Raw genomic sequence first — 15,136 nt, 5'->3', positions numbered from 1 at the left:
GCTGAGCCTGAGCCGGCGCCTCCGACCAGTGTTCACTCATACGTGACGCCCACCCCCCCCCTCCCCCACCCCCACTATCCCCTTTCTCTCCGCTTTGGAACCACGCCTCTGGTCCCGGGGCTCTTCGCCGGTGCAGGAGCAGCCTCGGGAGAGCCCCTTCCCGGTAAAATTTCCCGAGGAGTTAGGAATGACGGGGGAAGCCAGACCGGCATCCATTTCCCAACATCCACCTGGAGAAAAATGCTCCTGCCAGGGCCTAGGGTCTCCCGGGTCTCCAGTCGGTCCGGTCGTCCCCGCCCCGCCCCCGGATCGTGAGGCATGCTGGGAATTGTAGTTCCGGGCAGATTCCGCGCAGGCGCACTACTTAGATGAGGAAGCGGCCCGGTTTTCAGAGACCCGAGTCCTGGGCGAGCCTTGACGCCGCTGGCGGGTGAGGGGAGGGGAAGGGAGGAGGGCGTGTGTTTGTCGTGATGTGATGCGTGAGTGAAAGGATGCGTGAGTGAAAGTGAGTTTCAGTTTGCGCTCAGGTGAAATCTGGGTGTGTTTGGTGGGGGTGCGCCTGTGTGCGTGTTTCTGTCGTGCGTGTGCGCGTCCAGGCGCTCCCGCAGGAAACGGAGTTTCTGAGAATGGAAGCTCCCGCTCGAGGGTGTAAATGTGTGAGAGTGTGAAAGTGTGTGTCTACAGAAGTGGAGAAGGGGAAGAGGGGTCGGGATTCGAACCCAAGGCCCTGCACCATGAAGGATGGGGAGCTGACCCAGGAGAGGAGCTGGGGAGGCCACATAGTGGAGAAGGGGGTCTGCTCAGGCCGAGCCAGTCAGCCAGCATTGATTAGGCGCCTCCTGTGTGCTAGCCTGGGGCGGGGTTATCCTAGGACCCCCCGCTGGGGGGTGGGGGTGCATGTAGATTTCAGGTACCCGCGCGGAGCGGATATTGACATTGGTACATTTCATTGCCCCAAGGTAGGGTCCAGCCGTGGTATTGCTGCTTGTCTACACTTACCAAAGTGGTGGAGACACTAGTACGAGGCAGAGTACAGGTGTTAAACACTCACCGGCAGGTGCCTGTAGAGGGTGTGAAAGGTCATCCCAGGGGTAGGCCTCCTGCAGACGGTGGGGTTTGAGCTGAGTCTTGGGGGGAGCTGGGGAACCCGGGACGGAAGGCCAGGGAGATGCTACCGAATCTGGGGCATAGCCCACATAGTGGGGAGGTGGAGGGTTGTGGGGAGGAGCTGCAGGGAGCCCAGTGTAGTCAGAGGGTCCAGTGCTGGGAGGGGAGTAGCAGGAAAGGGGCCAGGTGTAAACAGCAGAGGACTTCCTGTTGGGTCCTAGAGGCAGCCGTTCTTGTGTATAGAGTAGGACAGGGACCAGGTCAGAGCAGAGTTTAGGACAGTCGCTCTGGAAGCTGAGTGGAAGATGGATTGAAGGGAAGCGAGGCTGGAGGCAGGGAGACCGGAGTCCAGGCAGGAGCCTGTGCCAGGACAGTGGCTGTGTGAGTGGAGAAGGGGCTTTATGGATGAGATGGGAAGGTAGAAATGATGAGATTTCACAACAGATGAGAGATGGGGAAGGGGGATAAGTGAGAGGGAGGACCCAAGAATGACCTCAAAGTCTGAGCCTGAGTGACAGGAGGATGGTGATGCCCAGGACAAGTAGGGGAAATTGGGGATTAGGAAAGGTCTCAGGGTAAGTCCTGACTTGGACAGGTTGAATTGGATGTGCCTGAGACACAGTTGGTACATCAAAAAGCAGTAGATGACATGGGTCTGTAGTTCAAGAGAGAGACTAGATCTACAAACCCAGGAAGCATTTGCTCAAGCATGATCATTCCCCCATGGGAATTAATGAGTTCACCAAGCCAGATCATGTGGAGAGAAATGAGCACAGGGCACAGGACAAAGCCTGGGGTCACCCATGATCAGTGGGCATGATCTAGATGAAGATCCAGGAGAGGTCAGACAGGCAGGAGGAGAACCCAGACAGAAAAGGGTCATGAAACCTAGAGAATGTCCAGAAGGAGAAAGCTGAGCAACATCAGAGGCTCCCAGATGATATGGCAGAGGGAGGCTGTGCCTCTAATCAGATCTCCCAGTCTAGTCATCCTTTTACCCAAAGAAATGAAATTATTCTAATATAACCTGTTCTTGATAAGGCCCTGCTGCCCCTCCAGGATCCTTGCTCCCTCTTCTAGATGTCTCCTAACAGTTTTTAATAGTCATTGAATTTTCGATAATTAGTCATGAATAGTTTTGAATAGTCATTAAAGTTAGACAGTGTCTAGAGTTTTGCCAGGAATCAAAGGCTCACTGGCATATATAGACCTCCTCTTTCTTTTCCTTTTTTCAAAGCTGGAATAACTTTTACTTTTACCCAGTTCTTTGGGACCTCTCCTGTTGTCTACAGTGTTTCTGAGTTCCCTGAGAATGACTCCAAAAAATCACCTCTCCCATGACTTTAAATAGCTTGGTGAATGAGGGCCACTCAGTGCAGCAGTTTGAAGGCAAGCTGTTAGGTGAATTTTTGTTTTCCACGGAGGCTTGATCAGTTGCTTCTGGTCATTTGCTACTCTTGGTGTAAAAGTCCTCTCCAAATGAGTGATTATATATTAAATCAGAGTTCACACTAGAAAGGGAGGAAGAGGCAACACACACACACACACACACAACAAAACAACCACTTAATGTGTCCAAAACAGTTTTATTAAACAACATGTTTTAAAATCATCTGCAGATAAGAAGAAAGCTGAGATTCTCCTGGCCCAAAAAATGTGGTTGCCAGGACAACTCAAGTGATATTTCCCAGTTTTCCCTTTCTGCACTGGAAACATTCCATCTTTACCTATGTTAGGAATAATCTCTCATTTTAAGGGGTTCTTAATGTAGTTATTGGTTGGGCAGTTATCCCTACTTCTAGGTCTATACTTTTGGGTTTTTGAGCACTGTAACTGGTTGATGGGACCAAGGAAGGGAAGAGGGAAGTAGAGGAGAGAATCTGACTGATGCTGGGCTCTTCAGATGTGTTCTCAGGGAAAAGAGCCTTGGTTGGACATCTTAGGATCTCTCACCAACGCAGATGGTCATGAGCTCATTTATTTAAAGGACAAAGCCCTTGTTTGTTCATAGTCTGAATTTCTGATTGAATGCTTTAACTCATGTATCACTCTCCAGTTTCATGCGTACAGTAGGCCCAGCTAAGTGGTCCTTCCTTTGTAAGAATAGTGGCATGTGGGGAGAGGGGAAATTACCCCCTAAGAGGTTGAGGAACAACAAGGTAACATTAGTCTCCCTCCTGATTTTTTCTTTTCCTTCAGTTCTGGCTTCTCAGTGCTCCGTTCTTCCCCAAGAAAGAAGAATTCCCCAAGGAAAAAGGGAATGACTTCTGTGCTCCTAACAACCAGGTCCCAGGTGAGTTAGGATTTTTTCCATCTCCTGAAATCCTTTTTCTCAAAGTGTGGAATCTTCTCTTTCCCTTCTCTTCAACATGTAGGGGTCTGAACCTTAGTTTTTGTCCACTGAAGACTTTGGCGATTCTGACAGAAAATAGAGTCAGTCTAGAGATCTTTAGAATTGGAAAGATTAGTCTAATGCCCTAGTTTAATCAGTCAAGAAGCTGAGGCCCCTTGGGTTGATGACAGATGGATTGTCTTACTCAAGCTCACCTGTGACAGAACTTGGGCTTTCAGAGATACTGTCTAATTATTTGTTTTGTTGCTCTACTTACCTAATGTCTTCATTCTGACTGCCCCTTTGGACTAATTATTGGTTTGTTCACCCTAATGTGTAGTCAGTCTTGAGCTAAATAAGCCTAAAACCTAATTCCTATCCTCAGTCTACAGAGACAGCAAGACATACTCACCAGAAGTAGTTGTTTTTTTAAAGCTTTGATACATTATGTAAACCCTCATATTACTGTCATTTGAATCCCATATACTGTACAGTTACAGAAAACATACGGGTAAACAAAATAAATGAGTGATTCTGGCTGGTTGTAGCAGAATGCAAAATTCACAGCACCAACAGCAGTCATGAATATCACGGCACAATTCAGAATCATGAAATACAACAGACTCTCCACATGGAAGAGAGAACCAAAACATTTATTCAGACCCAAATCTATCACAGCAACAAAAATATATACACAAGAACAATGCAGAGAACAACACCATCCCCAACCCTTCTCCCTGCTAGGCTTCCCACAAACCAGCTCCATTAAACAAATCTTAAGCCATCCCTCTTAAACAAAATCACAAACAAGCCCTTTCATTCACACTAGCCAGCAGCCTGCATCCTTCCTAGCTCTGACTGCTCTCAAGACTAACTTCCTCTGAGTTCTACTCCATCTTTCCTGTTCCACCTGTTCAGCAAACTCCTCCCACCACAGGTTCCATGTGACTTAATGGGACTATTAATGAATGGGAAAGATTTTCCAATTTCAATTACCATTACATTTGACCCCAAGATTTTTCATATTCATTACACAGGTCTGTGGGGTATCTTGTATGAACAGAACTTTAACAGGGATAACAGTAATTAAGCATATAAAACAATATCTTAGGCTACTGGTATCAACAGAACTTTATAACAGTATAACAGAGATCATGCAAAATGAGCACATAAAACAATAACTTAGGGTGGGACTTGAGTACAAGTACCCCATCACTATCACCTCAAATGAATGGGGCCCAAAATCTTGGGGTAAGGGGTGAAGATCTCTTCTTCCATAGCTACTTCCTGCTGAGATTGGACATAGAGTTGTCCCTGCCCCAAGATGTCCCATTCTAGGGGTCATTTTCTTAGCTGGCATCTGGAGTTGGTCGACTCCAGGTCCAGGGGTGACAGCTCATTGGACAGGGGGTAACATCCGGCTTAAGCAATCAGGCATTAACCAGAGGAAGGTACTAGGCCTGCAGAAAATAAATCTGACAAACAAAGTGAACACACAAAAAGCCAAAAAAGAAACAAGGAGACAATAACTAGAAGAAGGGTAGATATAGGGTCAGTCATGCTATTCCATTGCTTGTTAACAAAGTTCAGCCTCTCCTACACACCTCCAGGAGGACTTTGCTTGGACATTGTTGTTTGGTATTGAGGAAGGAGGAGCTGGTTGCTCACTCCCCAAAGACTGAAACCCACCCCCCTCCCCCTGACCCCCGCCAAATGATGTTATGTTATACACATACCTTTGTGTTTGTTTGAAACCATATGGTCATCATGGAAATGAGTTGTCATGTATTTTGTAAATGTTCACGATATGTTTATTTCATGGGAACTGTGTTGTAATTTATTTAAGAAATGTTAATGCCTATTCAGTTACAAGTTGCCCATGTAATGACTATGAAAGATCTTGGGCCTGAATGTATTGATAATGCCTTTTTTGCTTGTTGTTAATATAATTTTGCTTCTTAATGGGAAGATCTTCCCCACCCATTAAGCGGAGTTTGATTAGGGAAGATTTATAGGAAGGCCCACACCTTTTGTTAATTTTCTAATGGGACACTAGGTCACAAAGGGTCATGCCATCTAGCTCTGAAAAGAGTATATATATTCTGAGTGGAGGTTTTACTTTGGAGCTTACTGACTGGAAGTGTTTTGTTTGGCCAGATGAGACTCTGGTAAGCTGCTAAGGACCCCCCTGGCTTTGAAAACCCAGATGTTGGTGCTTCCCTCTCTGGTAACTATATATGTATGGTCAGACAGTTATCTGTCGATCTGTGATGTATGTCAGACAGTTTGGAAGTGCTGTCTGTTGATTTAGATTTTTCTGTATTTTCTACAATACATGTTCTTGATTAAAGGAGATTTGTTAACACCTCAAAAGTTGCCTTTCCTTTTTTGAATGCAGATCTTAGAACCTGTGATAGCAGGCCCCCCTGTGTATGTCAGGGTGCTTACTGTTGCACCAGTAATGTTTTGTAGTTAAAGTATTATAAAACCTTGTTAGTTTTCTGTTTGCTAAAGAGAATTTTGTTCAGTTTTTATTGATTTAGAGGTAGAAGGGACGTTCCATTCATCCCTCTGGTCCAAGTGCCTCATTTTATGGATAAGGAAGCATGTCCAGAGAGGCTGTGATGTGGCAAAGGTCCCACTGTCCTTGACCTGCCCATTTTTGTACCTAGAGCCCTGAATCCTCAGATGAGAAAAGAGGCTGTAAATCTGTTAATAAGAAAGTATCATTCTGGAGCTTGACATTAGATGAAATATGGGCACAAGTCAATAGTCCGCTGATGAGTGACCAAAAGGAGACTCTGGTCTATGAAGATGTGATGATGTTTGGTACATCTGAAAACCTTGAAGCCTGTTGTAGGTGTGTGAGTTACCATCACCTGGCTCTCAGTTTTACTCTGATGTGTTTTTGGGGTCTTGTGGTTGGACCAACTTAAAGCCAGTGATCTGGTAGTTTAGGTTTGATATTGATACAAAATGAGACACTCCACGGTCCTTCAGCAGTTAAAAAAAGGTTTACTTAGCTTTAGCAGGAGAAGACTATTCAGAAAAGATGGGCATCTAGGATTCAGCTGACTGACATGCCCATCAGTTACACTAGCCAAGCATCAGGAAAGATACCTGGACTTGCTCAAGGTAATTTTGTACTCAGATGACCAGGAGGTGAGGTCAACAGCCTGAACCTTTCATTCCCTGGGCCAACTAATTCTCTAGGTTGGTTTCAATACCTTTAAAGGAAAAACTGGCCTGACTTGGGTGGGGGCAGGGGTTTTACAAGCATGACTTACTTTGGGCTCACTGTGGCAGCTCATTTGTAAGCCTGACTTCAAGCAGAAGACTTTTGTGCAATATTGAGGCTAGTATAAAGTGATGTAAAGTGATTTTCTCCAGAAATATTAAAATTCTGCTTACTGCTTTGAGGAACAGCACCTTTACCTCCTGCCGACTGCATGTCTTCCACTTATTCTTATTGAGGGCTGGTCCCCAAGTGAGCAGGTGTCTTGTTTGCTATTTCAGATACCACTGACATTCCAAGATGTGGCTGTGGACTTCACCTGGGAGGAATGGGGACTCTTGGAACCCTCTCAAAAGGACATGTATTGGGATGTGATGTTGGAGAACTATGAGAATTTTGTCTCCCTTGGTAAGGTCAGCTCTCCCCCAGATAGATTGTCACCTTCCTTTGGGTTGTCTTTGCATTTCCTCTTGGCTGACTGATGCCTGAAGTGCTTCCCTTCTTATGGAGGGTTAATGTCTTGGATGCATGTGATAGGGAGTGATTTCACAGTTGTTTGGTACCCAGGATCACTGGTGTTCCTGCTCTCTGTACTTAAGTGAAAGGTGTTTGTGTGGTACAATGGAAACTCAGTAGTTTTTTTGTGCTGCATACCTCCATTACTGGCTGTTCATTCAATTCAATGAGTTACCCCAAAGAGTCAGTGTAGATACTTGGAAGACTTGAACAGTTTGTATTCCCTAGCAGAGAGTGTGTGAGGATAAAGTCATTTATTTTGAGCTGGTAACCCATCCCCCACGCTTTCTGGGAACACAATATGGAGAATACTTAATGAATCCTTTGAACTCCTATTTGGGTCATATTGGCCTTCCCTTTATTCCCTACTGAGAAAGAGAGCAAGATTAAATCCTGGGTTATACCTCTGACCTCAGCATTCTCCCATTTATTTCCCCACAAGGAGGTGTTCCTGTTTCCCTACCAGATGTGATTTCCCAGATGGAAAGAATAGAAGCTCCATGGATGGCAGAGGGAGGAGTCCTGATTAGCACTTTCCTAGGTGAGTGAGTGAATGAGTGAGTGAAGAATTAACTGATGGAAAACATCATAAGTACCATACCAAATGGTCATTGTGGATGTTAGACAGGGAGCTCTCCAAGGTCCTTGCAGATTGCTTCTTTCTATTTCACTTGAGTACTCTCCCATGAACTCATCTTTCACTTAAAACATCACTTTGCTGACTTTCCTCTACTCATTCCTCATCTCTTTGAGAAAGGTTTTTCTTCTTCTGATACTAACCCCTCTACTTGTACTCTGGATCCCATAATTTCCTATCTCTTCCTGTTTAATTTTTCCTTGCAGCTTTAATCCCTCTTTTTAGAAATCTACTTTTCTTAGATTTAAAATGTACAGAATCTTCTCTTTCTATTTCCTTTTTCATCTCCTTCATCTCTTTCTCCTCCTTTTCCCCCCTCTTTCTCCTGTTCCTCTTCCCCTGTCTCCACTCTCTTCCATCCTTCTGGTTTCCTTTCTATTCTCTCTTATCTCTCATGTCTCTTCTTGTAGGAGGTGCCAAGTCCATATTGCATGATGCCTGGACATCTCCAGACATCTCCATCAACTCTCCAAACATCTCCATTTTTTATGTCCCCCAGAAGGCACAAGTGGAATTTTATTAGGTGGAGAGAAGAGTGAGGAAGCATTTTTGATAGGGAAGAATCATGTGAAAAGCATGCTAGGGAGCAGTGACAGTTTGACTGGAGGAGATGTGCCTTGTGAGGTCCTTTCAGTGCTTCCTAGGGGAACTGACTATGTTATAGGGTAGAGGTAATAGAGGAAATGGCAAATGTCAGAAAGGGAAGTGCTATGATGAAGTTTGTTTTGGGAACAAAAAATATGGCATCTATCAAGGGGGTGGATTGGAAGAAGAAATAACTATGAACATGTTGAATAGTTGGGTAACTCAGTTGTGGTATGAAAGACCTGAATCTGATCCTAAGTCACTTCTGCTAATCCTTCCTTGTTTTCTGACTTTTATACTTATTCCCATTTCCTTTCCTCTTTTCCTTCAGTAACCCTCTCCATCTCCCAGGTACACACATCTAGATGAATTCTGCCCTCTCCTACTCAGAAGTGAACACTCCAGATGTGGTGTGCTCAGAACAGAGTCACTTCCCTTGTCCGGGCCCCCAGACCACTTTGTGCACCCTAAGGTCATGTTAGCTGGTTTGCTAATGTGTTGGGGTAGAACAGAGCAAAACTCTCACCTGAATTGTCCTAAAATCACATTTGGTGCTTTGTCTGTTGAAACAAACTATTGACATGTTTTGATGTTACACTCCATTAAAGCATCAGGATCTTTTTAGTGAACTTTAGTGGGGGAGGCCCTGCTCCTTTAAAGTGTGTATTTGTGATGTTTTGTGACCTAAGTGTAGAACTTTACATTTAACCATAATAAGTTTAAAGCATATTATATTGAGCCCAATGTTCTATTCTGTCAGGACCTTTTATCAAGCTAACCCCATATTCTATGGTATTGGGCAGTTTTTCCATTTTACTCTTTCCACACATTTGATAAACCTGCCATTTGTGCCTTCTTCCAAGTCACTGATTAAAATGTTAAATTCAGAGCCAAGGATAGATCCCTCCAGCAACTTCTGTCCAAGCTGACATTTGGATAATAATGACTCCTCATTAGGTCCTATCATGCTACAAGTGCAGTGTCTACCTTAATTTTCTGTTGTCTGGCCAATACCTCTCCTTGTTCATAAGAGTAGCTTAAGGATAACGTGAATCTCTACTTTTTGGTAGTCCATATTTACCCTGGGGTCAACTAAAAACCCCAGGTCTTTTGAACCTACTATTTAACATATCTCTACAATCCTTCATTTGTATAATCAATGTCTTGAGTACAGGAATTTGCATTTATCTTTATTAAATAACAAATTGTTTTTTCTAGCCAATATTTCCATCTCCTTGAGTTTTTTTAAATCCTAATTCATTTCTCTAATATATTAGTTATCTCATGTACCTTCATCTCAGCAATATTGGTAAGAGTACTCTCTGTGATTTCATTAAAGTTTTTTTATAAAACTATTGAATAGGGATAAGGTGAAGAAACTACCTTTACCAATGCGTGGTGGCCCTTTTTCTACTGCTCCTAGGCTGAGAGAATTTCCTAACACACAGAAGTTAAATGACTTGCCTACATAATGTATGCCATAGGGGAAATTGAAGCTAGGTCTTTCAGGTTCTCTAACAACCAAGATAGAATGCCTCTCTTTGTGTAAATGAGAGTGCCACCTATTGTTTCATCAAAAATGGTCAGTGGGGCAAGGCTGGATTCACAGATCTAAGGCATAAAACTAGAGAACATGTTGCAGGTTCACAACAGCTCCATATTTAATACTTGGGGAAATGTTATTTGAACATCGACAATTCAATGAGTTGTATTCTCATCCAACCCACATTTGTTTAATCTGATCATCAAGGGCATCTTGAGAGATGAATTTTTCCAAACAAGTTGTTGAAATCTAGCTATCTTGATGCCTATAGTAACACCTCATCCACTGGGTGATGCATCTTATAAATAGCATATGTTGTTGGTTTGCATAATCTCATCTTATTGAATTTATGCTACAATGTAGAAACAACACTTTTTTTCTAAATGATTACAAATCATTGGTTTGGTAGGTTTACCCCTGTATTTTGCAACCTATTTGGTCACTAATTTCCAAAATCAAATTATTTCTTCTTTCTGAACATATAGAGAGAATCATAAAGGAAGGTTCTTTGCATTCCACATTGGGAAAAACTTAGGATTGTGATATTGTCAGATTAGCAGAAGGGAAACCAAGAGATGCAGTCTTGAGAGGTATCCATCACTAAATTAACTCCTGTGCTGCTAAATGCACTGTTACTATTTCCTTAACCACATGAGGCTTAAATTTCCAGTAACAATAATTATTCTACTTTTTCCTCATTTGTTATCATTGTCCTTTCAGTAAAAGCACAATCTAGAATATAATGCATTGATCAGAGTTCTTAAAGTTCCAAGCATAGGGGTGAAATGGATATTGACATGTTTTTGTTGTTTTCAGATTCTCTTAGTCAGAAGACAAGATGTGAAACCAAGGAGACAACTGGGAAGCATGATATTTTTGTGGGAGAACCATTTAAAGAGAGATTCATAAAGAAAGGGCCCTGGCCTTCCACACTGGGAGAAACTTGGGATTGTGGTGACAGGTTAGATAGGCAGAAAGGAAACCAAGAAACACAGTCTCAGGAGATAGCAATCACTAATGAATCTATTCGTGAATGTAATCTATTTGGGAGAAAACTCAACCTGGGGTCACTTATTCCACAACAGAGAGTTCATATGGGAGAAAGTCTTCCTAAATACAGTACTCTTGGAAGGAGTTTAAAGCAGTTTTTTGACCCACTTAAACCTAAGAGAATCTCCATTGGGAAGAAACTCAAGTATAGTAAATGCAGGAAACCCTTCAGTTATCAATCAAACCTTATTCATTACCATAGAATCCATTCTCGAGGGAAACCCCATAAATGTAATGAATGTAACAAATCTTTCAGCAAGAAAGGAAGCCTTAATGCACATAAATTAATTCATACTGGAGAGAAACGATTTGAATGTAGTACCTGTGGGAGAGGTTTCAGATACCATTCATCCCTTAAGCAACATCAAATAATTCATACTGGTGAGAAACCCTATAAATGCAGTGAATGTGGGAAAGATTTTAGCCAGAGAGGAATCCTTAAGACACATAAAATCAGTCATACTAGAGAAAACCACATGGAATGTAATGTGTGTGGGAAAGGCTTCAGATACCGAGCATCCCTTAGGGTACACAAGAAAATCCATACTGGAGAGAAACCACATATATGTAATGAATGTGGAAAAGCCTTCAGCCTGAAGGGAAACCTTAGAACTCATAAGAGATTTCATACGGGTGAGATGCCTTTTCAGTGTAATGAATGTGGGAAAGCTTTCATCCTGAGAAGAGATCTCAACAAACACAAGAGAATTCATACTGGTGAGAAACCCTACATATGTAATGAATGTGGGAAAGCCTTCAGGTGGAATGGAAGTCTTAAATCACATAAGAGAATTCATACTGGAGAGAAACCCTATGTATGTAATGAATGTGGGAAAGCATTCACCAATTATCAAAGTCTAACTCATCATCAAATATTTCATACTGGAGAGAAAACCTTTCAGTGTAGTGAATGTGAGAAAGCATTCACCCAGAGGGCAAACCTTAATCGACATAAGAGAATTCATACTGGAGAGAAGCCCTATGTATGTAATCATTGTGGGAAGGCCTTTATTGTGATGGGAAACCTTAAAAGACATATGAGAATTCATACGGGAGAGAAACCCTATAAATGTAATGAATGTGGAAAAGCTTTCACCAATCACCAAAGCCTAATTCATCATCAAATATTTCATACAGGAGAGAAAACCTTTCAATGTAATGAATGTGAGAAAGCCTTCACCACAAAAGGAAACCTTAATATACATAAGCGGGTCCATACTGGAGAGAAACCCTATGTATGTAATGAATGTGGCAAGTCATTTAACGTGAAGAGAACCCTGACTATGCATAAAATAACACATACTGGAGAGAAACCCTTTGAATGTAATGACTGTGGGAAAGCTTTCAGCCAGAAGGGAAGTCTTAAAAGACATAAGAGAATTCATACTGGAGAGAAACCCTATAAATGTAATGAATGTGGAAAAGCTTTTACCAATCAACAAAGTTTAACTTACCATCAAGTCTGCCATTCCCGGGAGAGACCCTTTCAGTGTAATGAATGTGGGAAAACCTTCATCCAGAAAGGAAAACTTAATAGACATTCAATAACTCATAAGGGAATGAAATTCTACATCTGTAATGAATGTGGAAAAGCCTTTAACCAGATGGGAAATCTTAATACACATAAAGTAACTCATACTGGAGAGAAACAATTTGAATTACTTAATTCTAGGAAGCCATAAAATATATAAAAGAATCCATATTGGAAAGAATCCATATAAATAAATAAATATGAAAGCCTTCAAGTATCAAAACCCAAATTACCATCAATCTTTCATACTGATGAGAAAGTATTTCTGTATAATGAATGTTGGAAAACTTTCAACTAGAAGGAAGCTGTTAATTCATGGAAGAGAATTCACTCAGTGAGGTGCCTTTTCAATTTAATTAATATGGGAAAACTGACCAAAATTCAAGGCCCAATTCATTTTATATTGAAGGGAAGCCATTCCAGTGTGATGAATGTACTTAAAGAACATCAGAATTCTTAGTGGAGATAAATGTCATGTCCAAAATTTATTGTATATAGTGAAATTCATAGTAGATCTACATCCTCCTCCCTTTGAATATAAACAATGTAGGAAAGTGTTCAGGTCCAGGTCATATCAGATAATTTGTACTGGAGAAAAATCCATTTAAATTTAAGGAAACTGGGAAAGCCTTTAGAAAAAGTGTAATAACTCTACATCTGAATATTGAGAGGATTCTCATCCATAAATTTGTTCAGAGTTATTTGGAAGCAAGCCCTTTCAAGGTAACTGATGGACACAGTAACCTCACCATGAGTCAAATGAGTGGTTGATAGAGAGGAAGCAGAGTTCTGAGAACCTAATATACCTTCTTAGAAGACTATTTAGAGAGGTGGGGAGAAAGCCAAGATGAATTCATATAGAAGATGGATTAACTTACTGTACTTGTTCCTAGAGAGAAGATTAAGAGTAGAAGTCATAAAGAGGCAGTTTTCAGTTCATTATAAGTAAGGAAGTCTGGAAGGCTTTAGTGTAGCTGGAAAACAGCAGTCAGGCATAATAATAAAGACAGGATTATGGAACCCACATGTTTCAACTAGGTCTTGTTTTCCTACATGTAACTCCCATGGGACCTTAAGAGATATAGTCTAAGATAATGCCTTTTGAGGACACAGGCTCATAACATATAATGGGAGTTATGAGAAATGGTCTAACCCAAAGTCAGATGGTGATGAGTAGCATGGGCTTAAAGTCAAGGTCAGACAATAGGATTCAAAAGAAAATATTTGACATGAATGCATTCTGTAGACTTTTGTTAGTTCCCCAGATGAATGTCGTGTATATAATATTTCCAAACTGTGCACTTAACAATATTGGCCTGCCCTTTGTAAGTTAAGGCCTTCTAAACAGTACCCTTAAGTTAAGAGAGCAGAAGTGTAGTCCTTAATGCTAGAAGCCCTGAACATGAGCTAGAAGCTCAGTGACCATGAAATCATTAGCAGCAACACAATAGAACTGGAATGTAATAATTACCAGAAGATGTAAGCATTTCTGCCATTTGGAGATGCATTGCCCCAGCCACACATGTGCCATGGCTACATCAGTACCTGACTTGTTTCTCTTAACGTGTTCCTTTCTGTGTGTGTGTCTTCCGTTTGTTTCCCTAGCTCATGTGAGTATTCTGTGAATGTTCTTTCCAAATGATATTGTAACCTGTGAGATATATACCCCATGTGTGCATGGAGGGAGGAGGGAGGAGGGGTGTACATTTTGTTGATTTATTTGCTATGCTGTTTGATTAAATACCTTTTTTTTGAATTAGTGTGTCTTATGTTTGTCTGATAAAAGTAAACACTTGTTCGGACATGTGGGCTGTATTTTCAAGTGAGCACTCATCCATCAATAAATTCAAATCTGGGGTAGATTTTCTAGTAGCTCACATTGAAGGAGACATTATTTTAGGGGAAAGCATTATGACAATAGACCTATCCAAAAGCAGAGTAGAGTTAATCGTTTCCCCAACATTGGTAGACTTACGTGGTAGATGGATGATCATAGCTAGCTAATAATTATAAAAGATACCACTTATATAGCACTTTAAGGTTTTCAAAGCACTTTACAAATATGTCATTTTACCCTCACAACCCAGAGATGTAGGTGCTTTTAATATGTCCATTTTGCAGATAAGGAGACTGAGGCAGACAGATCTCAAGTGACTTGCCCGGGATGACAACTTGCAAGTTTCTCAGGTGGGAGTTGAACTCATGTCTTCCTCACTCCAGGTCCATTGTGTCATTCACTGTGTCACCTAACTACTTGTCAAGACATTACAGAAGGTAATCCTATTTAGGTACAATAATTAGACCACAAAACCTGTGAGGTCTTTCCCAACTTAGATCCTTTTAGTTGGCTATGAATAGTTAGACTAGGAAAATACTCAAGTAGGAAAACCCTAAGGGCAAAGATAATATGTAATAGAAGCAAAATGGGATGGTAAAATTGGGAAGAATGGGTTAAACCCATTATGGAGACCGATGACTTAGGAGGAAAAGTGAATAAGTAGCCAAGTGCCCATAATTGGAAGAAAAGTTAATAAGAGATTCTGTAGACTAAGCCCTAATAATACCCTAGTCATGAGCTGGTACTGGAGGGGGACCCCCCA

The 15,136-nt window shown here is 41.7% G+C and overlaps 1 protein-coding gene across 1 annotated transcript in view; it reads left to right on the top strand.

Annotated features, from left to right (window-relative positions):
• Nucleotides 1–319: 319 nt before the first annotated feature.
• LOC140521633 (uncharacterized) overlaps nucleotides 320–15,136 on the top strand; it is a 57,087-nt gene continuing 42,270 nt past the window's right edge. The window contains 5 exon segments of the mRNA XM_072636873.1: nucleotides 320–430; nucleotides 3,307–3,400; nucleotides 6,956–7,082; nucleotides 7,633–7,731; nucleotides 10,772–12,505. Coding sequence (XP_072492974.1) covers nucleotides 369–430; nucleotides 3,307–3,400; nucleotides 6,956–7,082; nucleotides 7,633–7,731; nucleotides 10,772–12,505 — 2,116 coding nt within the window. The 5' untranslated portion in view covers nucleotides 320–368.

This window comes from Notamacropus eugenii, chromosome 1, assembly GCF_028372415.1.
Source record: "Notamacropus eugenii isolate mMacEug1 chromosome 1, mMacEug1.pri_v2, whole genome shotgun sequence".
NCBI lineage: Eukaryota > Metazoa > Chordata > Mammalia > Diprotodontia > Macropodidae > Notamacropus > Notamacropus eugenii.
This window is presented reverse-complemented; position numbering and strand designations above follow the sequence as displayed.